The sequence below is a fragment of the Canariomyces notabilis genome, assembly GCF_033297395.1.
Source record: "Canariomyces notabilis strain CBS 508.74 unplaced genomic scaffold N656scaffold_36, whole genome shotgun sequence".
NCBI lineage: Eukaryota > Fungi > Ascomycota > Sordariomycetes > Sordariales > Chaetomiaceae > Canariomyces > Canariomyces notabilis.
The window spans coordinates 271,135-290,357 of NW_027041858.1; the positions used below are offsets into that span (position 1 = coordinate 271,135).

The 19,223-nt window shown below is 54.4% G+C and overlaps 7 protein-coding genes and 1 non-coding gene across 8 annotated transcripts; 4 read left to right on the plus strand and 4 right to left on the minus strand.

Moving 5' to 3' along the window:
* Positions 1 to 534: 534 nt before the first annotated feature.
* On the plus strand, positions 535 to 1,564 carry N656DRAFT_772218 (uncharacterized protein; the record flags this gene model as incomplete). The annotated part of the gene is made up of 2 exons (XM_064813914.1): positions 535 to 589; positions 678 to 1,564. The coding sequence occupies 2 exons, from the start codon at positions 535 to 537 to the stop codon at positions 1,562 to 1,564; spliced, it is 942 nt and encodes a 313-aa protein (XP_064665575.1).
* Positions 1,565 to 2,147: 583 nt separating this feature from the next.
* On the plus strand, positions 2,148 to 3,467 carry N656DRAFT_832720 (uncharacterized protein; the record flags this gene model as incomplete). Its single annotated transcript, XM_064818668.1, has 2 exons — positions 2,148 to 3,335; positions 3,444 to 3,467. Exons 1-2 carry the CDS (start codon positions 2,589 to 2,591, stop codon positions 3,465 to 3,467), a joined length of 771 nt encoding a protein of 256 aa, XP_064665576.1. The 5' UTR covers positions 2,148 to 2,588.
* A 701-nt stretch (positions 3,468 to 4,168) lies between these two features.
* On the plus strand, positions 4,169 to 8,095 carry N656DRAFT_784788 (glycoside hydrolase family 2 protein). Its single transcript, XM_064816246.1, has 5 exons — positions 4,169 to 4,922; positions 4,975 to 5,552; positions 5,608 to 6,067; positions 6,124 to 6,433; positions 6,483 to 8,095. Exons 1-5 carry the CDS (start codon positions 4,257 to 4,259, stop codon positions 7,595 to 7,597), a joined length of 3,129 nt encoding a protein of 1,042 aa, XP_064665577.1. The 5' UTR covers positions 4,169 to 4,256; the 3' UTR covers positions 7,598 to 8,095.
* Positions 7,714 to 7,827, minus strand: N656DRAFT_t143. The gene has a single exon. It is a non-coding gene; the product is annotated as a tRNA-Leu (tRNA).
* Positions 8,096 to 8,988: 893 nt separating the features above from the next.
* N656DRAFT_719024 (uncharacterized protein) lies at positions 8,989 to 10,452 on the minus strand (the record flags this gene model as incomplete). Its single annotated transcript, XM_064812329.1, has 1 exon — positions 8,989 to 10,452. A coding segment is annotated over one exon (1,464 nt), but the record flags the coding sequence as incomplete, so codon positions are not given.
* Positions 10,453 to 12,295: 1,843 nt separating this feature from the next.
* N656DRAFT_718971 (glycosyltransferase family 76 protein) lies at positions 12,296 to 13,779 on the plus strand (the record flags this gene model as incomplete). The annotated part of the gene is made up of 3 exons (XM_064812323.1): positions 12,296 to 12,593; positions 12,708 to 13,326; positions 13,389 to 13,779. 3 exons carry the CDS (start codon positions 12,296 to 12,298, stop codon positions 13,777 to 13,779), a joined length of 1,308 nt encoding a protein of 435 aa, XP_064665579.1.
* A 256-nt stretch (positions 13,780 to 14,035) lies between these two features.
* On the minus strand, positions 14,036 to 15,118 carry N656DRAFT_772223 (uncharacterized protein; the record flags this gene model as incomplete). The annotated part of the gene is made up of 2 exons (XM_064813915.1): positions 14,036 to 14,937; positions 15,013 to 15,118. The coding sequence occupies 2 exons, from the start codon at positions 15,116 to 15,118 to the stop codon at positions 14,036 to 14,038; spliced, it is 1,008 nt and encodes a 335-aa protein (XP_064665580.1).
* An 841-nt stretch (positions 15,119 to 15,959) lies between these two features.
* Positions 15,960 to 16,626, minus strand: N656DRAFT_676357 (YTH-domain-containing protein; the record flags this gene model as incomplete). The annotated part of the gene is made up of 3 exons (XM_064810487.1): positions 15,960 to 16,193; positions 16,365 to 16,478; positions 16,570 to 16,626. Coding segments are annotated over 3 exons (405 nt in total), but the record flags the coding sequence as incomplete, so codon positions are not given.
* Between the last annotated feature and the right edge of the window lie 2,597 nt (positions 16,627 to 19,223).

Sequence of the window (19,223 nt, forward strand, 5' to 3'; positions counted from 1 at the left end):
CCACTGTACATACGTATTATACGCCTGCTTCAGCTGTAGAGTAGCCGAACGGACCAGATTGTATTTATTGTGTTGGGTTCAAACGACGTGGGCCGACCCTAAAGTGTGGTTGAACCACTGCTCGGTATGTTGGAGAGATCGGAGGCGCAATGCAGTTTCGTCTCGGTCTCCACGCATCTTTGTGTCTACGCTTGCTTGGAAAGTTGAGGGCATACCAGGCAATGTTTTGTCAGGAGATGCCCCTGATTCAACCCCCTGCTGCTGCTCAGGCGGAAAACTGGGGGTACTCTCCCTAAAGGTACAGTACCCTCTCTGGGTTGGTTTGGCACGTCGGCTAATCAACGGGACCAGTACCGTTCATTTACTGTAACTTCATCCATACAGAACGCGCTCGCAAGAGCCGCAAGACAAGTGAGAAACGCGGCGCAGGGCGGTCAACATAATTAGCCGGTCCATTTATTGGCACCGGTGCGTCTCATTTTCCGTTTCTGGGAGCTCCAGGGCTGTGGTTGTGGCTTGGGAGCCTCAATCAAGATGGCTGGCGGAGCCAATTCTTTGAACCAGTTCATAAGATTTGGGACTGACGCTTGTAAGTTTGAGATCTCGATTCCGCCGCAAATTCCCCTGTCCTTACGACTTCTCACACACAAACACTAACACGTTCACAAAAATAAAAGACGGTATCGAACGCCTCCTCCGTCTCTTCCAAGCCCTCACCCAACTCCTCCTCGCCTACCCCTCCCTCGCCCTGATCCTCTTACCCTTACCTTCCTCCCTGCTATCCCCCTCCCCTTCCCCCTCCACGCCCAAGCCGCTGGATCCGGTAATCCTCTCCGCTATCCGCAACCGCCTCGCCACTCTCCGCCGCCCCTTCCGTTTCTTCCGCTTCTTGGACTCGTTCACCGCGGCCTGGGCTGCATGGCAAACCCCACTATCATCAACATCAGCAGCAGCGGTGTCGAGTCCAAGGCCCGGATGGTTACCGGAGCAGCTTGAGCGGTACCTGGACGCCGCGGCAAAGTCGTTCACGGGCATGTACTACCTCCTGGAGAGCGCCACGTTCCCCGAGGCGCTGGACATACCCGGCCTAAGCGTGTGGGGGGAGGAGCGGGCTAGACTGTTGGCGGTCGAGGCGCAGAGGTTCTGGTTTCTTGGGCTGGTGTGCGCGGTTCTCGCTGGCGGATTGAGGGCCTTGTTTCTGTCATGGGCTTTGTCCTTGTCCTTGGCCCCGGCAGCCGCAGGGGAGAGACGGGCTGAAGGGAGTGGGGAGGGGGAAGCGAAAGGGAACGTGCCGGCGACGAGGGGCGAATCGGGTGGTGACGTGCATGTGGTGGTTGGGCTGAGGGAGAAGAGGAGGATCACTGCCAGGAGGATGGTGGCCGATGCGCTAGATCTCGCTGTCCCCGGCTCAGTCATCGGCTGGGTGCCATTCTCTTCCGGGGTGGTGAGCTTGCTGATGTTCTGGAGTACTATCCTTACCGGGTTGGAGGTGTGGGAGAGGTGCGGGCGAGAAGTGGCTGCTGAAAAGGCAGCTGGGGAAGAGTTTGGGGGGAAATTAAGGTAGGAAAGGGGCTGGTAGCTGGTGCTGTATTGTACAGCGATGCAAGACGGGACTACTGGACGCGGCGGGTCTAGATTAAAAGGAAAAAAAAAAACAGAGAGGGCGAGTAATGAGAGAATATAAAGAAAAGTGGTTGATCGAGGAGTGCAACCTGCAGAGAAGAGGGTTGAGCCCGGGCAGCAGTCTGGGACAGTATCATTCGAGCAGAGGCAGTCCAGGGATTTTCTCAACGTCTAAAACCGCTACGCCAAAGCACCGTAGAAGTGCAATTGATGTAGCGGCTCCTGTCGGAAACCAGGAGCGGCAGACTTAGCTACCTGAGGTAGGTATATAGCACTCCACGCAGCACCAGTCATCAGCGCTTCCCTTGCCTGCCCATCCTGCCACCTAACCTGCGCTCGCACTTTCCATGTGCCATGGTAGCCATGAAGCCTTTCCATCCGACAGCAGCATAATTTTAACATTGTAAAAAGATCTGTCAGCGCCCAACCAACGGAACTCGCCCATAGAAACGGCTCACTGGAAAGCCCTGATGCCTGCCCATACGGTTGACAACAATGTTAGGTAGCTATTCAGAAGATCCCTACCCTAGAATCCATAGACTTCGACCAAAAGGTTGACCCATTTTGAGTGTAATTCACCCTCAATACCTCAGCCCAGACAAAGCGATGAAGTCTCAAACAAAAAGTGTACAGGGACGTTCACAACAAAGGGCAATGCTGACGGCAATATCTGTAACAGGTACATACACGAACAATTCTCTTTCTATGAACTCCAACAATTACTAATGTACTTGTTCAAAGTTCGGCAAGGACTGAGACAAGAGAACTACTCGGGACCACTGGTAGGTTCTGAGGTCGGAAATAAATATAATAAATACCTACCGACCTGCTCCCTCGATCCTTTGTTGGAATTCCAGCTTCCTAGCACATGCAAAGATCTGGCTATCGAGGAAGGCTACAGGAACCGGAGGACAAACTGACTGAAGCTTTCAGACTCATCAACACCATAGCCACTGACAGCCGAAATGCTTTCCTACTGCCTCCCCACTCACCAAACCCGACACAGACCGCCTAAGCAAGAGGTGATCACCACCTCTTCCTCTGAGTACACCGGCCCTCTCACCCTCCTTCTCCACTGCCAGCTAGTCAAGCACATGAATTCGACCGCTTTCGAACTCCACAAGCACCTAACCGTCTACCTTGCTCACACGGAGGCAACTGCAAGCAGACTGGCAGTTACTCCCAATTGGTGGCCGTCCATCAAGCCGTATTGGCATAAGGAGCGGGAAAAATATCCTATGCTAGCTCGTCGTGCGCAATCTACCGCGCTCCCGATCCTGCATAGCGAGTATGTCGCCGAGGTGGAACGAGGTAAGCCGCCAACCAAAGAAGCAGCACTTGACCGGCTCGAGCAGCTGGAGTGCATGGCCTATATTGACGCCCGCCTTAACAGGGCTCGGTTCGCCTTGGCAGAGATCGAGGGCATCACGGCTTCGGGCTGGGGGGCTTGCGCGGAGGAAGACGCGCATCGCAGATCGCGCCTGTGGGTGGCCCAGCACAGCACAGGATGCTTTGGTAAAAGACGAGTGCTTGTAAGGATCCTGATCCAGCAGAGGGCGAGGGACTTGGGCTTGGAGACGGCGGAGAAGTCTGATGCGAACAAGTGGGCGGAGGAGCTTAGGATTGGGGTCTTGACAGGCGAGATAAGGAAAGTCGATTGGCCCTCTCAGGGACTGTTCGAGATGTACAAGAGGAGGAGGTATGGAGGAAAGGTGAGTTGTGGTGCCTCACGGCCAACAATGGACCTAATATTCGCCGCTTCACCCTTAAGACAGTCATGGTCATGAAGGCGAAATACCATATGAACCTAAAATATGTAGCGACTTCAGAAGCGCCGGGCTTAAGACAAATGGGAATAGCCACCAGAAATCTAGTCAATGGAATGTACTGGTATGCCCAGCAACGCCAGAAAAGACGTGCTACGAAAAATAACTTACCTACGTAACCATTTCTCCTTTTCTCTGTGCCGTACCAACCTTGCCTCGCCTCTCGTGTAGAGGTGCTGTCTTCGCTGCTACTCTCAACACCTTAGACCGCACGCCCATCGCGGGCAAGGAAAGCATGACTTTTAACGTCAACATGTCAAGACTATGCCGAGAAAAGAGCGTGATTGCCGGATGCGTTGTTGCTCTGTAGTTACTAGCCAACGAGATGCCTCTTTGAATCAACCGTCGCTTTTCAGCTCGTAGAGACGTCAATGCCAGCGCGGGCATATGCAATTATGCATCATCCCCTGCTGTCACGGAGAACACCTCCAATGACGAACCCCGTTGTCTGAGACTAAGGAAGGTAAGCCCTAACTTATTGCAAGAGAAGACAGCTTATACTATGATGACAGAGCAGGTATTATGATCGGCTCGAAGGTCAAGTGGATGTTGGAAGTTATTCATCTGCACAATTGTTTGGGGAAGAACAGTCAACAGCATGTACGAATACTTGGTGAAAAAAAATATAGGCAAATACAACCCTAACCCTGTGATGTTAGCTACCTCGCACTTTGCTGCACCGTTGCGGGGTTGCGCCCGAACTTGAATTCAAGGTTCAGGTGACCCTTTCCTCCGTTCCTCTACACGTGTGAATCGCACATCTTTCAACTTCCTGTCCACTTTGCCAGTGCAATTGTAATTATCCCAATGTCTGAAGGAGTAGGCGCTTCCGATCATCCCCAGGGAAACATCCATGTTTTTCCGGGGGCGGTCCCGGACTGGAACAACCTCAAAGTCATCCATCGGAACACATTACCGCCCAGAGCCCACTTCTTTCTGTATGAGAACCCAGACGATGCCTTGTCGCGCGATGTGTCCCGCTCAAAGAGCCAGCTCCTCTCCGGAACCTGGTTGTTTCACCTTTCCAAGTCTCCGTTCGACGGTCCCACCGACTTCCACCAGCACACCTTGGTGGACCTGGCATCTTCGCACCGCTGGGGCTGGCGGCCCATCGCTGTTCCGGGCATGTGGCAGCTGCAGGGCCACGGCAGAGGACCTCACTATACCAACATCAATTATCCCTTTCCCGTCGACCCGCCGCGGGTGCCAATCGATGACAATGAATGCGGTCGCTATGTAACGACGTTCTACCTCGGCGATGAAGATGAAAACAGGCGTCACCAATTGAGGCTACGCTTTGAAGGAGTCGATTCTGCCTTTACCGTGTGGGTGAACCATCGTGAAGTTGGCTATTCTCAGGGATCCAGGAACCCAAGCGAGTTCGACATCACCCGATTCGTGCGCTTTGACGGCCCTAACCACCTCCACGTCGAGGTATATCAGCGTTGTGATGGAAGCTACATAGAGGACCAGGTTCGCATTTCGGTATCCAACCGTTTTGCTTCGTATAAGCTCACTTTTGCAGGACCAATGGTGGCTCAGTGGGATTTTTCGAGATGTTCTGCTGCACAAGTTCCCAAAAACGCACTTTGAGGATTTCCATGTTCATACCATCCTGGATGACGAGTATCGAAATGCGATCTTACATGTCCAGGTTAAGCTCAACTCTAGCGCCAATGTCACATTGAAGCTTTTCGACGCTGATGGAAAGGAGTTGGTTCGTAAAACGAAGACAGGGGGGGGATCAATCGTCTTCGAAATCCCCGTCCAAAATCCGCACAAATGGACCGCTGAGACGCCTTATCTTTACAAGTTGCTGCTTGTGATGCCAGGCTGCTCGCTGGCCGAGAGGGTAGGCTTCCGCCGGGTTGAGCTTCTCGACGGCGTATTCAGTGTGAACGGCAGACCGGTCAAGTTGAGAGGAGTCAACAGACACGAACACCATCCAGATCGAGGACGGGCTGTGCCGTACGAATTTCTCAGAAGGGATCTGAAACTGATGAAACAGCACAATATCAACGCCATTAGAACCTCTCATTACATCAACGATCCTAGATTGTATGAGCTGGCCGATGAGCTGGGGTTGTGGATCTTGGACGAGTGGTACGCCCTTGTTGCGACCCAGGGCTTCAGAAACACTACTGACAAGATGGCTCAGCGATCTAGAGTGCCATGGGCTTTTTGTTGTTGGAGGTAACGGGCTTGGATTCGCTTCGGACAACCCCGAATGGGAAGAGGCATACATCGATCGCGCGCGGCAAATGGTCATGCGCGACTTCAACCGTCCAAGCATTATTCTTTGGTCACTCGGCAACGAATCCGGCTATGGTCGGAACCATGCCGCGATGTACAAGTTCATCAGGAGCGTCGATCAGAGTCGCCTGGTCCATTATGAAGGCGATTGGATGGCGCAGTCTGCAGACATCATCAGCAGGATGTATCACTCTGTCCATGACATGGAGAACTACGCAAAGGAACGGTCCTGGGACAAACCGGTCCTCCTTTGCGAGTATGTTCACGCGATGGGGAACGGTCCTGGAGCGATCCGGGAGTACGTTGAGCTGTTTTACCAGTATCCCCGACTGATGGGCGGTTTCGTGTGGGAGTGGGCAAATCATGTAATTCCGAGCTGATACCTCCGGCTGTTGTGAAGGCTGACGCGTGACAAACACAGGGCCTAAGGACCAAGACGAAAGACGGAAGAGAGTATATGGGGTATGGAGGCGACTTTGGGGATGAACCAAACGACTACAACTTCGTAATGGATGGGCTCTGTTTTTCAAATCACTCACCCGGGTCGGGTCTCCTCGAGTACAAAAAGGCTATTGAGCCCGTCCAGACGCTTGCCGTCGAAGATGGAGATAAAGTCCGCATCGTGAATCGCTACGATTATGTCAGCCTCGACCACCTGGAGTGCTGGTGGTCAATCATCTCAGATGAGCCGGGAAAGAGTACTGCGCCACAGCTGGTGAAAATACCAAAGGGTAGGTCCATATATGGCTCTTTCAGTGATTTTCTCTTACGACCTGATAGGTATCAAGCCTCATACCGAGGCTCTTCTACATCTGCCGGAGCTTCGCCAACACCACTTGGCGGATTCGCACCTAAATCTATACTTCATGAGTGCACAAGAGACCGTCTGGTGCCCTCCGGGTCATATCGTGGCCACTGGCCAGATCCAGCTTGAGAAACCCCTCAGCCTGCGACGGTTGTGCAGCATTGGCGACCCTGCTCTGCGGCCCCGAGTAGCCCTGGTGGAGAACACATTACAGATTGTTGGGCACGAGGTGTCGTGGAAGTTTGACCTCGCTTTGGGTGGTCTCGTCAGCTGGGAGCGCGCAGACGCAAATGTGGGCGGCGGTTCGTCCAACATCCTCACTGAGCCACTGCGCTTCGACGTATATCGTGCCCAAACCGACAATGACCGCGGCTGCGATTTCGGCAGGAACTGGATAGACCGCCGACTTCACCAAGCCAAAAATCATCTCATCCAGTCGTCGTGGGAACAGAGAGAGAACGGCGTCGTCGAAATTGTCGTGAGGAGCCGGATCGCCCCGCCTGTTATGAACTGGGCGCTCGAAATCACCGCCACGTATCGGTTTACGAGCAAATACGTCTCCATCCGAGCTCATGCGAAGCCCACTGGACACCTACTGCCTCGGGCATGGGGCCGCTTTGGCTTGGTGACGGCCATCGCGGGCTGTGAGGGCGTCCGGTGGTTCGGACGTGGACCCCACGAAAGTTATCGAGACAAGAAATTGAGCCAGCTTGTGGGCCGTTGGTATCTCCCCGCCGAGATGCTAGTTACAGACTACGAGTTTCCGCAGGAGAACGGAAACAGGACAGATACCCGGTGGGTTGAATTTCTGAACGCCCCGCCGTCTCCGGGAGGAAATGCTGTGCGATTGCTTCGAGCACGACATGGGGATTTCGAGGGTGCTAGCTTCTCTGTGCTGCCATATTCTGCCGAGGACCTGGATAAGAGCCAGCACCCCTTCGAGCTGCATGACCGAAGAAGAAAGGATCGCGTTGTGCACCTCGACTGGATGCATCACGGCTTGGGGACGGGATCCTGCGGGCCCGAGACGCTGCCCCAGTATACCTTGGATGCGTCAAAGGAGTATGACGTCGAGATTATCCTGGATTGAGCTGCCGAGCGGTGCCAGGATGCGAAGAAGCAAGGCAGCAAACGGCCACGGCATCCCATCAACAAGACCAGAACAAAAAGAGGACAGCAACGTATAAGCTGAACCAAAAGATAAGCTGACAAGAGTGAGATTCGAACTCACGCCCCTTTCGAGACCACGGAACTCCCAGGAGGAGGATGATCAAGGCTGAAACCTTAACGTGGCGCCTTGGACCGCTCGGCCATCTTGCCTGATGCTTGTAGGTTTGGCAAAGATGCAGAGACTTTTGTGGAACCGTGTGTGCGGTGTGGAGGGCTTTGTTGATGGTTGGGGCTTCGAGAAAATTGCGCACACTTCTGTGGAACCAGTGTTTGCGGTGTGGAGGAGACAGCTCCACACCACCGCATCGTGTGTGTGATACATAAGAGTACCAACAGCAATAATAGCCACCCTCAAGTAGTGTGACACTGGTTTCTCCAATGTAGAGCCAATAGGCATTGTTATCCAGCATCTAGACCTAAGCAGCTAAGCTAGGTACCTTGTTCACCAGACTGCCCGGCCTTACATGCACAAGTATTGTACTTGTACAATACACCCAAACAATCATGTGCTTCCAATCTTCTCTCACCTCTGAATTTCACGTAAGAGAGCGTGACGTCGAAGGCCCGGACGAGAACGATAAGTGCCTACACTAGCTTTTGAACCCACCTAGCCAGCCTCGACCGAACACCACCCCTTTTCACACCAGCAGGACTACGGCCACTCCCGTCTCCTTCCCTTTCTCTCCCCCTTTCCCCTGCAGCCCACAACGCCGACGCTCTTTCCTTCAGACTGGCGTTTCTCCCTTTTTCCAATGTCAACCCTTCTCTCGGTACGCTGGTATTACAAGCGGAGGCGAAACCCGACTGGGTTTCCTTGTCTGTTGTCGCTGTTGTCGCTGTCGTTGTTGTCGACGCGGCAGCCGGTAGTATCTGTGGTGGTACTACCGAGGCGGGCAGGGCCTGCTGTGTCTGCGAATGACCAAGGGTCCGGATATCTCCTCCGTAATCGCCCGCGGTGCGTCGGCCCATTTCTGAGGAGGGGCGGGGAGGAAGAGGAGCGGTCTCCGAGGACAGAGAAGACTGCTGAAGGTGCCGCTGCATAAACGAGGCGCCTGTGCTTGTGGCTCTGCGCGGGCGGGTAGTGATGGGAGTGTTGTTGTTGTGGTGGTGGTGATGGTGGCTCGCTAGGACGGTCGAGAGGGGTGTCGAAGCGTGGGAGCTGCTGTCTGGATCCGTCGGGCCGTCCTTGTCCTTGTCGATGGACGGCTGGGGGTACGGCTGCAAGGGCAACGAGTAGCGCTTCCTCACTCCCGGGCGTAGTGGGCTACCACAAACGGCAGATTCGGCTGCCGCCCCTGGGCATTCTAATATTGAAGGCGACTGGCTGCGCGTGGTCCAGGTGTTTCTGCGGCCGCGGTTCGGCCGCCCTGTGCTGAGAGTTGCTGCCGTGGCCAATGCGGCGATTTCGTGGCTGCTGCTGCCAACGCTGCTGCTGCTCTTGGATGGGGCGTAGTTTTGGGACCAGCCCGAACGGAGGGCTACCCAGAGCGCGGTTACCGAGATGAGCATCTTTGTAGCGTCGTCGACTTGATGCGTTTTTCTGCCGCTAGGTTCTAGGTCCGAGGTTGAAAGTGCGTCGATTGCCGATCCACTTCCCAAGTCTCCGGTACCGAGGGAGGCTGGTCTGGAGGCGGAATCCGGAGTGTTACCGGCTAGAAGAGCAGAGGATGAAGCCATTGGAAGTGATCGGCCCGGTCTCGTGATGGGCGGATGTCGGCCATGGGAGGCAGAAACGAGCGTGAAGGTGTCCCGGACATCGAGAGTGGAAGGTGTCAGGGTTGCCATGACCGGATGGCGCCGGGTTAGGGGGTTGATGATGCTAAAGGTGTAACGAATCTGGGGCCCTGCGGCTGACAGAGTAGATGTCTCGGTGGAGATACAAGTCGGGGATACGGCTGGAGTGCGCCTCTTAGCCCAGCGTGCCGTTGTAGTGGTTCCTCTTGCATCTGTGTAGACAAAGTCGTAAGACCCACTCGCCAGCGGCTTCGCAACCCATACAGATCCGTCATCGAGCACGATCTCGGCCTCATCCGAGTGCTTCAATGGACTGTATACGGCCAGCAACCTCCTTCTCTCCAGGCTCTCATCGCTTTCACTCTCGGTACCGTCGCCAACTACATCATGGTCATCTCTTCTCACCAGCACTAGGTCGTCGTACCCAAGATGACGCTTTATCCCGAATATGGTTGGAAACCGCTTTGCCAAACGTGGCGCCACCACAGGCCCGGCGATCCGCGACGCCGGGAAAACTTCGAGGACGGGCTGCGACCGACCATCCTCTGATATCCTCTGAAGCTGCAGCAACAGTCTTGGCAGGAAGACCTTTTCCATGACCTTGGTCTTGGGGATTATCCTGGGAGCTGGATACCCAAGGCAGTAAGTGGTGCTTATGTGCTGGGCCCGACGTCGCCGCCGAGGACGTGTAGTAGGTTCTGCAACTAGGGCACTGTCGAGCGAGAGAGTCGCATCGCTGAGCTCAGAGTCGGAAACAGCGTCATCGTGCACTGGGGGTGACGGGCTGGAAGGCAGCCCATCATCATCCAGAGGCTCCTGAAAGTGGACAACAGGTGATGGCTCACGCGGGATGTAGTCTGATGCTGGTCGCCGTCGGAGAACAGGGGGCGTTGCGCCGTCGACAGCGCGTACTCGTTGCTTTGGGGGCGCAAAGGCCGAGCGCAAGAGGGGAGTCCGAAGGTTCGGGGAGGCTTGCAGAGTAGAGGAGGATCGGCTTGAGTATTCGTGGCCGTGAAGGCTCGCGCCTGAATGGAGAAACATGATGTCGAACAGTTCTGAAGTGTTTAAAGTCAGGGAGAAAACACGCAAGGTCCAGCCTCGCAAGAGAGTCAAGTTTGGAACTTCAAGTCGTCCTCGATCACTGGAGCTGACGACGCTCTTCTTCGCCGGGAGGTCAAGCCAAGATCCTCCCAGGCTCCAACGTCACAGTCGGCTTCTCTTTGCAGCAAAGCAAAGCTGGCCTGCAGCTTCGCGCTGCTAGGAGAATTGGAGAATATTTGGTGATGGTGACGAAAGATGCTGCTGAGGCTGCAGCATTTGGCAGCTACGATGGCTGCCATGGATCATCCGAGATGCATGGGACCGCCCTCACGCAGCTAATTGACGTCGCGTGTCGTCGTCGACCAGCCCGAGGACTAATGCGAGCCTGATGCAGAACCTAAGGTAAATAAATATGCGACGTTGGGAAATTGTACAATATCAGAGTAGAACAGGAGTTAAGTTCAAAGCTATTCTCACGGAAGATGAACATCCAACATCCAGCAGCGGTCAGGAGAGGGGATTGATAGATTTCATTAAATACCCACCCTGACATCAGCTCCATTGCTACGGAGTATGTACATCACAAGGGATGGGAGGCCAGGCCAATTGCACCCCGCCGGAGACGGATTGCTCGTGAATCCGAGCGAGGCGGGTGCTGCATTGGTGGGTCGGTCGCGTGGATGGGTCGCAGGCAGACCCCAGACGGCAGATCCCGGGAGCTGGGCTCTTTGGGTCCACTGGTCCATTATCCGGGTGCGGTACGGAGGTAATTACCGTTACTGACGATTAGTGGAATCCGAATGTAACTTACGTACTTACATACGGAGGTACTTCGTACTGTACCTACTATAACATTACTACGACGACATCGACAATTACTTTGTTGATTGAAGCGGCATCAACTATGTTTTTGCATTGCCTCAAAGGTGGCGCGCTGAAGCGGTAATGGAGTCAGCGAAGGACTCGATAACAAGTTTGGAAGCCAGTACTGCCACAAGTACTAATTACAACACATCGCGGAGCTGTGCAACACACAGAACAAAATAGCATGTTGGAGGCGGCGCGGGATGAGGCTTGCCTTGTGGGCCAACCGAGGCCAGAAATTCACCGAAAAGCTTCTCAGCACTCAAAATCCCGAGAGAATCGAATCATCACCAAGGCGGCGCGGACATCTCGGCCGCTAAACTATAATCATCACAGATTATGATCTTGGCACCATGACTTCGGCACCTTCTCGCCTTCAGACCATGTCCTGGAGTCGGACGAACGAACACCGATATCCCGATATGCTCCAAGTTGAAACACAGCTTGTTCTGTTTTGCTAGTTTCAAAATGCAGGTTGAGGATCGATTCCTGTCCCAACCATTATACATACATGTATAGATGACCAATCTGTCGAGGGATGAGTGCCAATCCCTTGAATCCGATCGTGACCGCCTTTCACAGCTTCCAGGTTGATAGCCCTATTGTGGGACTCTTTTTGCATGTGAACCGGAAGGCTTGACACACCAGATTCCAGGTTCCGGTTACCTTGACCCGCTTCAACTTCAATACCAGTAAGAGCCCGTATGTATGTATCGTACTGTACTCTACAGTACATACAGCTGCCAGTGTGAGTGCTGGTAACAATAACGTTGCAGTGGCTTTTGAAGAGCGCCAAGCTCCTTCCTGCCAACCCAAGTTGTGGACTGTCAATTCCCCTTTCCGCGTTGGATCCAAATCCCAAACAAGACTCAAAAACGGCCCAGCACATCAAATCCTTAGCAACACCCTTACCATATCATCTCCCCATGTGTCCGACGTTGCGGCTTCGAATCCGTTAACATTACCATTTTCTCACACCATGCCCTTGCCGAACCTGGTCAATGGCAGCGCCTACCGTGCGTTACTTGGCGCATTTGTGGCTTGGAAGCTCTTCCTCTTTGCCGTTGTATTCGGCAGCAGTCTCGTAGGCGACCCATATGATACCTCAGCCGGGTTATTCATCCATGGTGGTGATGGTGAGAAAGCCGGCTTAGTCGCCCGGTTGGCAAGTTGGGATGCCATCTACTTTGTCAGCATCGCCCACAGGGGATACCGCTTTGAGCAGGACTGGGCGTTTGGTGCCGGTCTTCCTCTTGCCATCAGGGCCTTACTCAAAGGTGAGTTTATCAGGATGAACCGGCCATGTTCATCAGCTGTCCAAAATCTAAGTAACTCTTTTCGTCTGGTTGCCCAACACTGACCCGTTGGCCCCATTGCCTAATGGTCACCAGGCCTCGGGCTTCTCGGAATACCGTTCGCTGCCGGGGCGGGAGGAAGCGTTCGCGTTCCAGAAGCCCTTGCCGGCATACTCATTGCCAACACGGCTCATCTGCTGTCGACCCTCGTGCTTTACCACCTTGGTCGACTAGTCTGGCGTGACCGCACTCTCTCTTTGGTGGCCGCCATCCTGCACATCTTGTCTCCTGCCGGGCTCTTCCTGTCCGCCCCGTATGCTGAGAGCTCCTTTGCGCTGCTGTCGTTCTCCGGGCACTTGTTCTTTGCCTTGAGCTGCAAGGACGAGCGCCGCCAGACATGGCGCGACATCTACACTGTCCTGGCCGGGATGCTCTTTGGACTGGCCACAGTCTTCCGTAGTAACGGCATCTTGAACGGAATCCCGTTTGCTTGGGAAGCGTTTCGCCACCTACCGAGACTTCACCTACGTCCTTGGGATACGGTGCGTCGTCTGGCAGCGCTTGGTCTCGGTGGAGTCTGCGTGGCTGCTGGATCTGTCGTGCCCCAAGCAATAGCACTTCTTCGCTTCTGCTCCGGCGTATCCGGTGCCCAGCTGAGGCCATGGTGCCTCGGATACCTGCCAAGCATCTACACTTTCGTGCAGCAACACTATTGGTGAAGAATTTCCACTCATCGGCGACTTTCTGAGAGGCGTCTGCTGACGAGACCGGCGACAGGAATACCGGATTTCTTCGCTACTGGACCCCATCGAACCTGCCATTATTCTTGCTTGCCGCTCCCATGCTGTTCGTTCTCATCAGGTCCGGTGTGGAGCATTTGACTACGGTACAGCGACGACCTCATGCCATACAGCCGGCCGAGTCGGCTCGATTCTTGTCCCTGGTCCGATCTGCCGCGGCCGCACAGCTATTGCTGGCTGTGCTCGCGGCGACCACGTACCACGTTCAGATCATTACCCGGATTTCGTCCGGATATCCATTGTGGTACTGGTGGATTGCCGAAGGCCTCATTCGCCAAGACAGATCAAAAAGCCGCTTTGTCATATTCATGGTGGTTTATGCTTCGATTCAAGGGGCCCTCTTCGCTTCTTTTCTACCACCCGCCTAGACTCAAGGGCGTAGAATCGCGTTGCGGCGATGTTATCATTACTTAACTGATCTAATGCCCCAGTTCTCTGTTCTTTGTGCTGTCTCCCAGGTGTCGTGCCCATAGCGATGCGTCAAATCTCTCGGTTGCATAGTCAACCTCGGGAATACCCCTAATCCCACGCCCTCCGCCCGCCCCTTACCCCATAGTTCACAGAAAAGCAACGGGACAGAGAACAGAGCAACAAATTGATATCATAATTTAAAAAGGAATTGATTCATGGTTCTCGAAGAACACCTCCACAGTCTCGACGAATACGATTGGCAAGCCACCCGGCCCTGACCATCCAAAACAGCGCGACGGCGGGCGACGTCAGCAGACCCAACACGCCGCCGTAGACCAGCTTGAACACGGGGCCCGCCCACGCCCCTGGGAACACCCAGTCGCCGCCGTACCGCGTCCCCGTCGCCGCTAGCACCCCGATCGTCGGCCCTATCAGCACCCCAAACGCCCCCACCGCCAGCAGCAAGCCCCGTCCGAGCTGGCCCAGTACAAACCACGCCAGTCCCGTTACTCCCGCCCCGCGCGGATAGCCTGCTAGTGCGAGGGTGCTGCACAAGGTTCTCAGGAGGTTGTTGCTGTTGTGGTGGCGGTTGCTGATCGTCTTGTTCTTGTTGTGGTTGGAGTCCGGTGATTGCGGGGAGCGTGAGGGAGAGGACGGGGATGGAGACCGAAAAGGGGAGGATGCGCAGACGGCGGTGGTGGTGATGACGCTTATCCCCTGCTGCTTGGTACCGCTGTTGGCAGTGTTGTGGTCAGTGGGGTGGCGGGCGGTTAGTTCGGTTTCCTCGTCGGGGTTGACCTCCGGGTCGTCTGGGCGATGATCTTGCTGCCCCCGGCGCTTGCGCTCGCCGTTGGGTTCGCGCTGGTGCTGGTCCAGCAGAAAAAGACACCTCACCCATCGCGACGTTGGTTCAGGGACGAAGCCTATCGGGGCCACCCTCCCCTGTGCCAGGTCCAGGTTGACGAGGACAAGAGGGATCAGCCAGGTGAGGATGCACTGGATGATGGTGGTGATGGCTGCGTCCCCGACCAAGGAGGTTGGCAACGAAAAGAGGAAGAGCGGAGGAGAGCCGGTACCGTAAGTGGGATCCGACTCCCAGTTATGCGTGTACATGGCTGGATCACCGGATCAAATCTTAGTATCTGTGGGGGATAGAAGGTTACCGGGGGCTGACGGCGGAGCGAACTCACCGTAGGCTGCGGCAAAGTTGATGCCGGCCGAGATCATCATGGCGCCGACGCCGTCAAGGATCAGTATGTAAAAGAGCTGGAACGCCGTGAGCCGGTTTGTCGGCATTTGGAGCCGGGCAAGGCCGGACGACCCTGCGGATACATCCCTCACGGGCTTGGAAGCCCCGCCTCTCTCAGTCCTCCACCTCATAATTCACAAGACGTGTGCGACAAACTGAGCCAAGGCCGGAAGGTGGGAAAAATTGGGGTTAAGGATCCGCGAAACTGCAAGGAGGAAGACGCAAGTTTAAGAAAAGAAGTATTCTCATTGCCTGGTCAAAAGTGTCTTTCGAGACCACACAAATGTCCAGGGGTCTTTGCGCGTCCATGTGGCCGAAGCCAGGGGTAGTGGTGTGCATGATCCTATTTAGTGTCGCGACCGAGTTAGCGTCTGTGTTTTTGCAGAATGTCAACACTCGCTAGAGCCTCTTGAACCACTTGAGAGTTATCAGCAATCAGCCTCTACTAATACGTCGTCCAATGTTTAGGATAGGGCCTAAACCATGCCAAAGCGCAAGAACCGTGTGTATCTTAGGCTTGTCCAAACGGTGGATTGTTGACGATCAGGGTCTCACCAGGGGTTATGGAAAGCCGCACCGTAACTCCCAAGCTCAACAACAACCCACCGTTCCAGCCAGCAACGCAGGCGGCGATGGGCGTTGTATTGCCAAGGTGGATGATGATTTGGAGAGACTGAGCGGGTACCGAAACAGCGGCGTGAAATCTAGCCACCTTGAGTGCTAGTGCTCGTGCACTATCAATCAATTTTCTACACATATATAAGGCGTATTCCATCCTGATCAAGCCACTTTTTGACTTGCCCTTCATTACCTCCGATCATGAACCCTCGTCGCTTCTCAGTTGGTGTATCCGCTCCCACGATCAAACCCTCTCTTTTCAGCAATGGCCTCCATTTCGCGAAGAAGCTCGGCGCCGCACTCCTCCTCAATCTCCTGCCCGTCCTTGCCGACCAGCACGGGGAGATGGTCGTTGTAGGCGTTTTTTAGATGCCCAATAAGGTAAAATTCGACCGCAGTCTTGCTGAGCCACTGCACACGGAACGGGTGGCTCGTGTCCCAGTGTATTCCGCCCGCCCAGCTGGGGCGGGGTGTTTCCGGAGACGGTGCAGAGGCCATTCGTGCCTTGAACGAAATGCCAGAGGGTGTGAGAAAAAGGAAATGACAGTTTTCGAATCAAGAGGTACCAGAGAGCGAATGGCAAAGGCGGTATGTTTCAGAGCGAAGCATGAATACGGAAGGCAACTTTGGGAAGTAGTGGATGGCGAGGGAGGAAAGAGGTGAACGTGAACTTACATATCCTTGGAATGCTCTGCTTTTATTGACAGAAAAGAAGAGGATTACATTCTTGCACTTTGAAAAAGCTTGGCTGAGAGTATCTCCGTTCTGGACCTGGGTGATCCAGATGCTCTGCGAACCACTTAGTTTTTTGCTCAAAGCTCTGGAGATCCAAGTCCTCAGAGAGCGCTCGGCTGGGGACGGCGCATTAGGTTGCACCTACATCTTCCATACACTTCCGGATATTGTCTTCATTAAAGGACTTTATGATGAAGAAACGAGTGTCTGCAGACGATAATAAGCCCACGGCCCAATACTGGGGCATGTGAGATGACTATTTACCCCCATTACGGCCCAAGTTAATGTGGGCTGGGAGTACCGAATCCCTGCGGCGTGGAAGGTAAGTTGAGTGGGCTCCTTCGCCCCTAAAGCTATCATACCTCCGAGGGCGGTCGTCAAAGTCGTCGTAATCGCGGTACACGCCTGTCCGAGATTGCCGCTGGGGCGATTGGTCGCGTGGTCGATAAGGAGGGCTCCTGTAGCGGTCTCGAGGACGTGAAGGAGGCGAATGTGACCGCCGAGGTGGACTAATCCGTCCTGAACGAGGCGTTAGACGCGGATCTGGGCGTGATTCTCGCCGGTCGTCCTTGAGCGATTTGCTGTCGGCACGCTCTACAGGAGAAGGCCCTACAGCCAAACGCGGCGTCTTCGCATGGCGGCTTTCGTCGTTGTTCTCGTCGTGCGCCCTCTTTACGGGAGCCATCGCAGGTTTTCCTTTGACCGGGTTCGTCAATGGAGACGTGGCTGACGGTTGTGGCGGCCTTGAAATTGTCGACTCCGGCCCTAAACGAGATCCGTTTTGAGGAGGGCCGTGGGACTCGATGCCATTCTCAATAAGGTCGCAAGAGCCTGCTCGTGTCGGTACTGAGCTAGGAAGTCGCGTGATGGTAGGCCTTTGCAGGCCCATCTCAAGCGCTTCCTCCTCCATGAGCCTTCTCTCTTCTTCCTCGATTTTCAACTTCTGAGCAGCAAGGGCCTTGACCTTCCGGAATCGGCCCAACCGACGAGTTCGGACCTCCACATTGTAGTAATCGGTTAACTCAAGCCAGTCTCGAAGATCGGGGTAGCGGCCTAGCAACCTTGTTAAAGTTGCGTCGGGAGATACCAGCCCGGTCACCGAGCCATGACCAGTTTGGCTTGCGCTTTCGCTGGAGTCGTTTTGACTTGTTTGATGGTCCTCGCGGTTCTTGGCCCCATTGGGGGTCTGGGCGACCTCGGTCTTTAATAGCGCTTTCGCGGGACTCAATGATTTGTTAAGTGGGAAAGTTGAGCCTTCTATCCCAGCCTTTTGGATTGGTTTACCGATCTGGGAATTCTGATCTTTCGGGGGAAGTTCGACGGGCGTCTTGACCTCATCTCCAGATTCTTTGACTGGTCCAGTCTGCGGCGTGGCGGCGACCTTTGCTAGCCCTGGCGCATCCTGCTCTTTTTTATCTGGTGCGTCAATGCCTCGGTCTGGGATTTCGGCAGGGGATGAGAGGGATGCAATCAACGCCGCAATATCGCTGGCATCGGCTTGGATAGAAGGTGCGGAAGCCTTTTTGGAAGTGTCCTGCGGAAGAAAAGGGGTCGGTGGCGCTGGGCCATTACTCAACGAAGGCGCGCTCGTGCTTTCCTTGGCAGGGTCAGTTGTGAGCGGTGCTGGCGGCGCCGAATTGTCGCGATTTTGATTCCGGGCCCGACTTTTGAGCAGCTTCTCCTTGAGTTCGGCAGCCCGAGCATCGAGCCCCAGCTTGGGTGCTTTTGGAGACGTCATCATCTTTATAACCTGCAATGGACCATGGACCACCGTGACGATGTTGTCAAGGATGCTTTGCCAATTTGAACAGAAGCCCGAACTTAGTAATTGCTCCCGGCATCAGGAAGTTTTTTCTGTTCTGGCGAATTTTTTTGAGAAACTCAGTGAACGCTCTGGCGAGTGGTATGTGTCAGCAGGGCCCTCGTTATGCCTCTTGACCTTTAGATTTCTTTCAGTCGGTTTCTTTCCTTGGCGCTATATTGTATACCTTTTCTCTTTCCTATTCTTCCGGTCTATAGTTTTGCGTCCTGGGTCCTCAGTGAAGTTAATCCACTCAAAGTAACAAGACCAGCCAGGTGAATATTGAGATGCTTCATGGGCACCTGATTCCGTCTTAGACCAAAATATCCAGTAACTAAGTGGGTCGCTCCTTTAGATTACTTTTGGGACCAGGTCGTCGAGTGGAAAGGATGAAGCTTGGATTTTGCGAGGTGCAGAGCAGGGCAGTGCAGTACGTCAATGAGAGCTGTATGGAGTGCGAAGTGCCTGCATCATCACGATGCTGGACGTGGTTCTGACTTCTGAGCAGTCAAAATTGTCCGAGAGTCTCAGTGTGGGGCGCCTGCTTCCCTATTGGTCAAGGTCACCAGCAGCGAATCTGCGATGTTACATACGGATACTTCGTAAAATACCCTGACATGCCCAGCGCAAGCTCTTCCTGCGGCACGTAGGGGTGAAGCGAAGCTATATACCACTACCCCAAGCCAGTCAGCCAGTCAGCCAGTGAGCCGCTCACTGGCTTACTGACGTACTGGCTCACTGACGTACTGGCTCACTGACGTACTGGCTCACAGTGAGCCAGTACGTCAGTAAGCCACACAAACAACCTGGAATGGGCTAAGGTACCTTAACCGTAGGCTCGACCGTATCCATTTAGGGGTTACTTTAAAGATAGAGTTTGGCATTCCAGTTGATGTTGTTGCGTTGCCTAACTTCCCTAGATTGGAAAGCTGTCCTCGGCCGCTAAGTAGATCTTTGTATAGTCAAACCTGCAATCAGCGATCAGAGGATTAGCGATA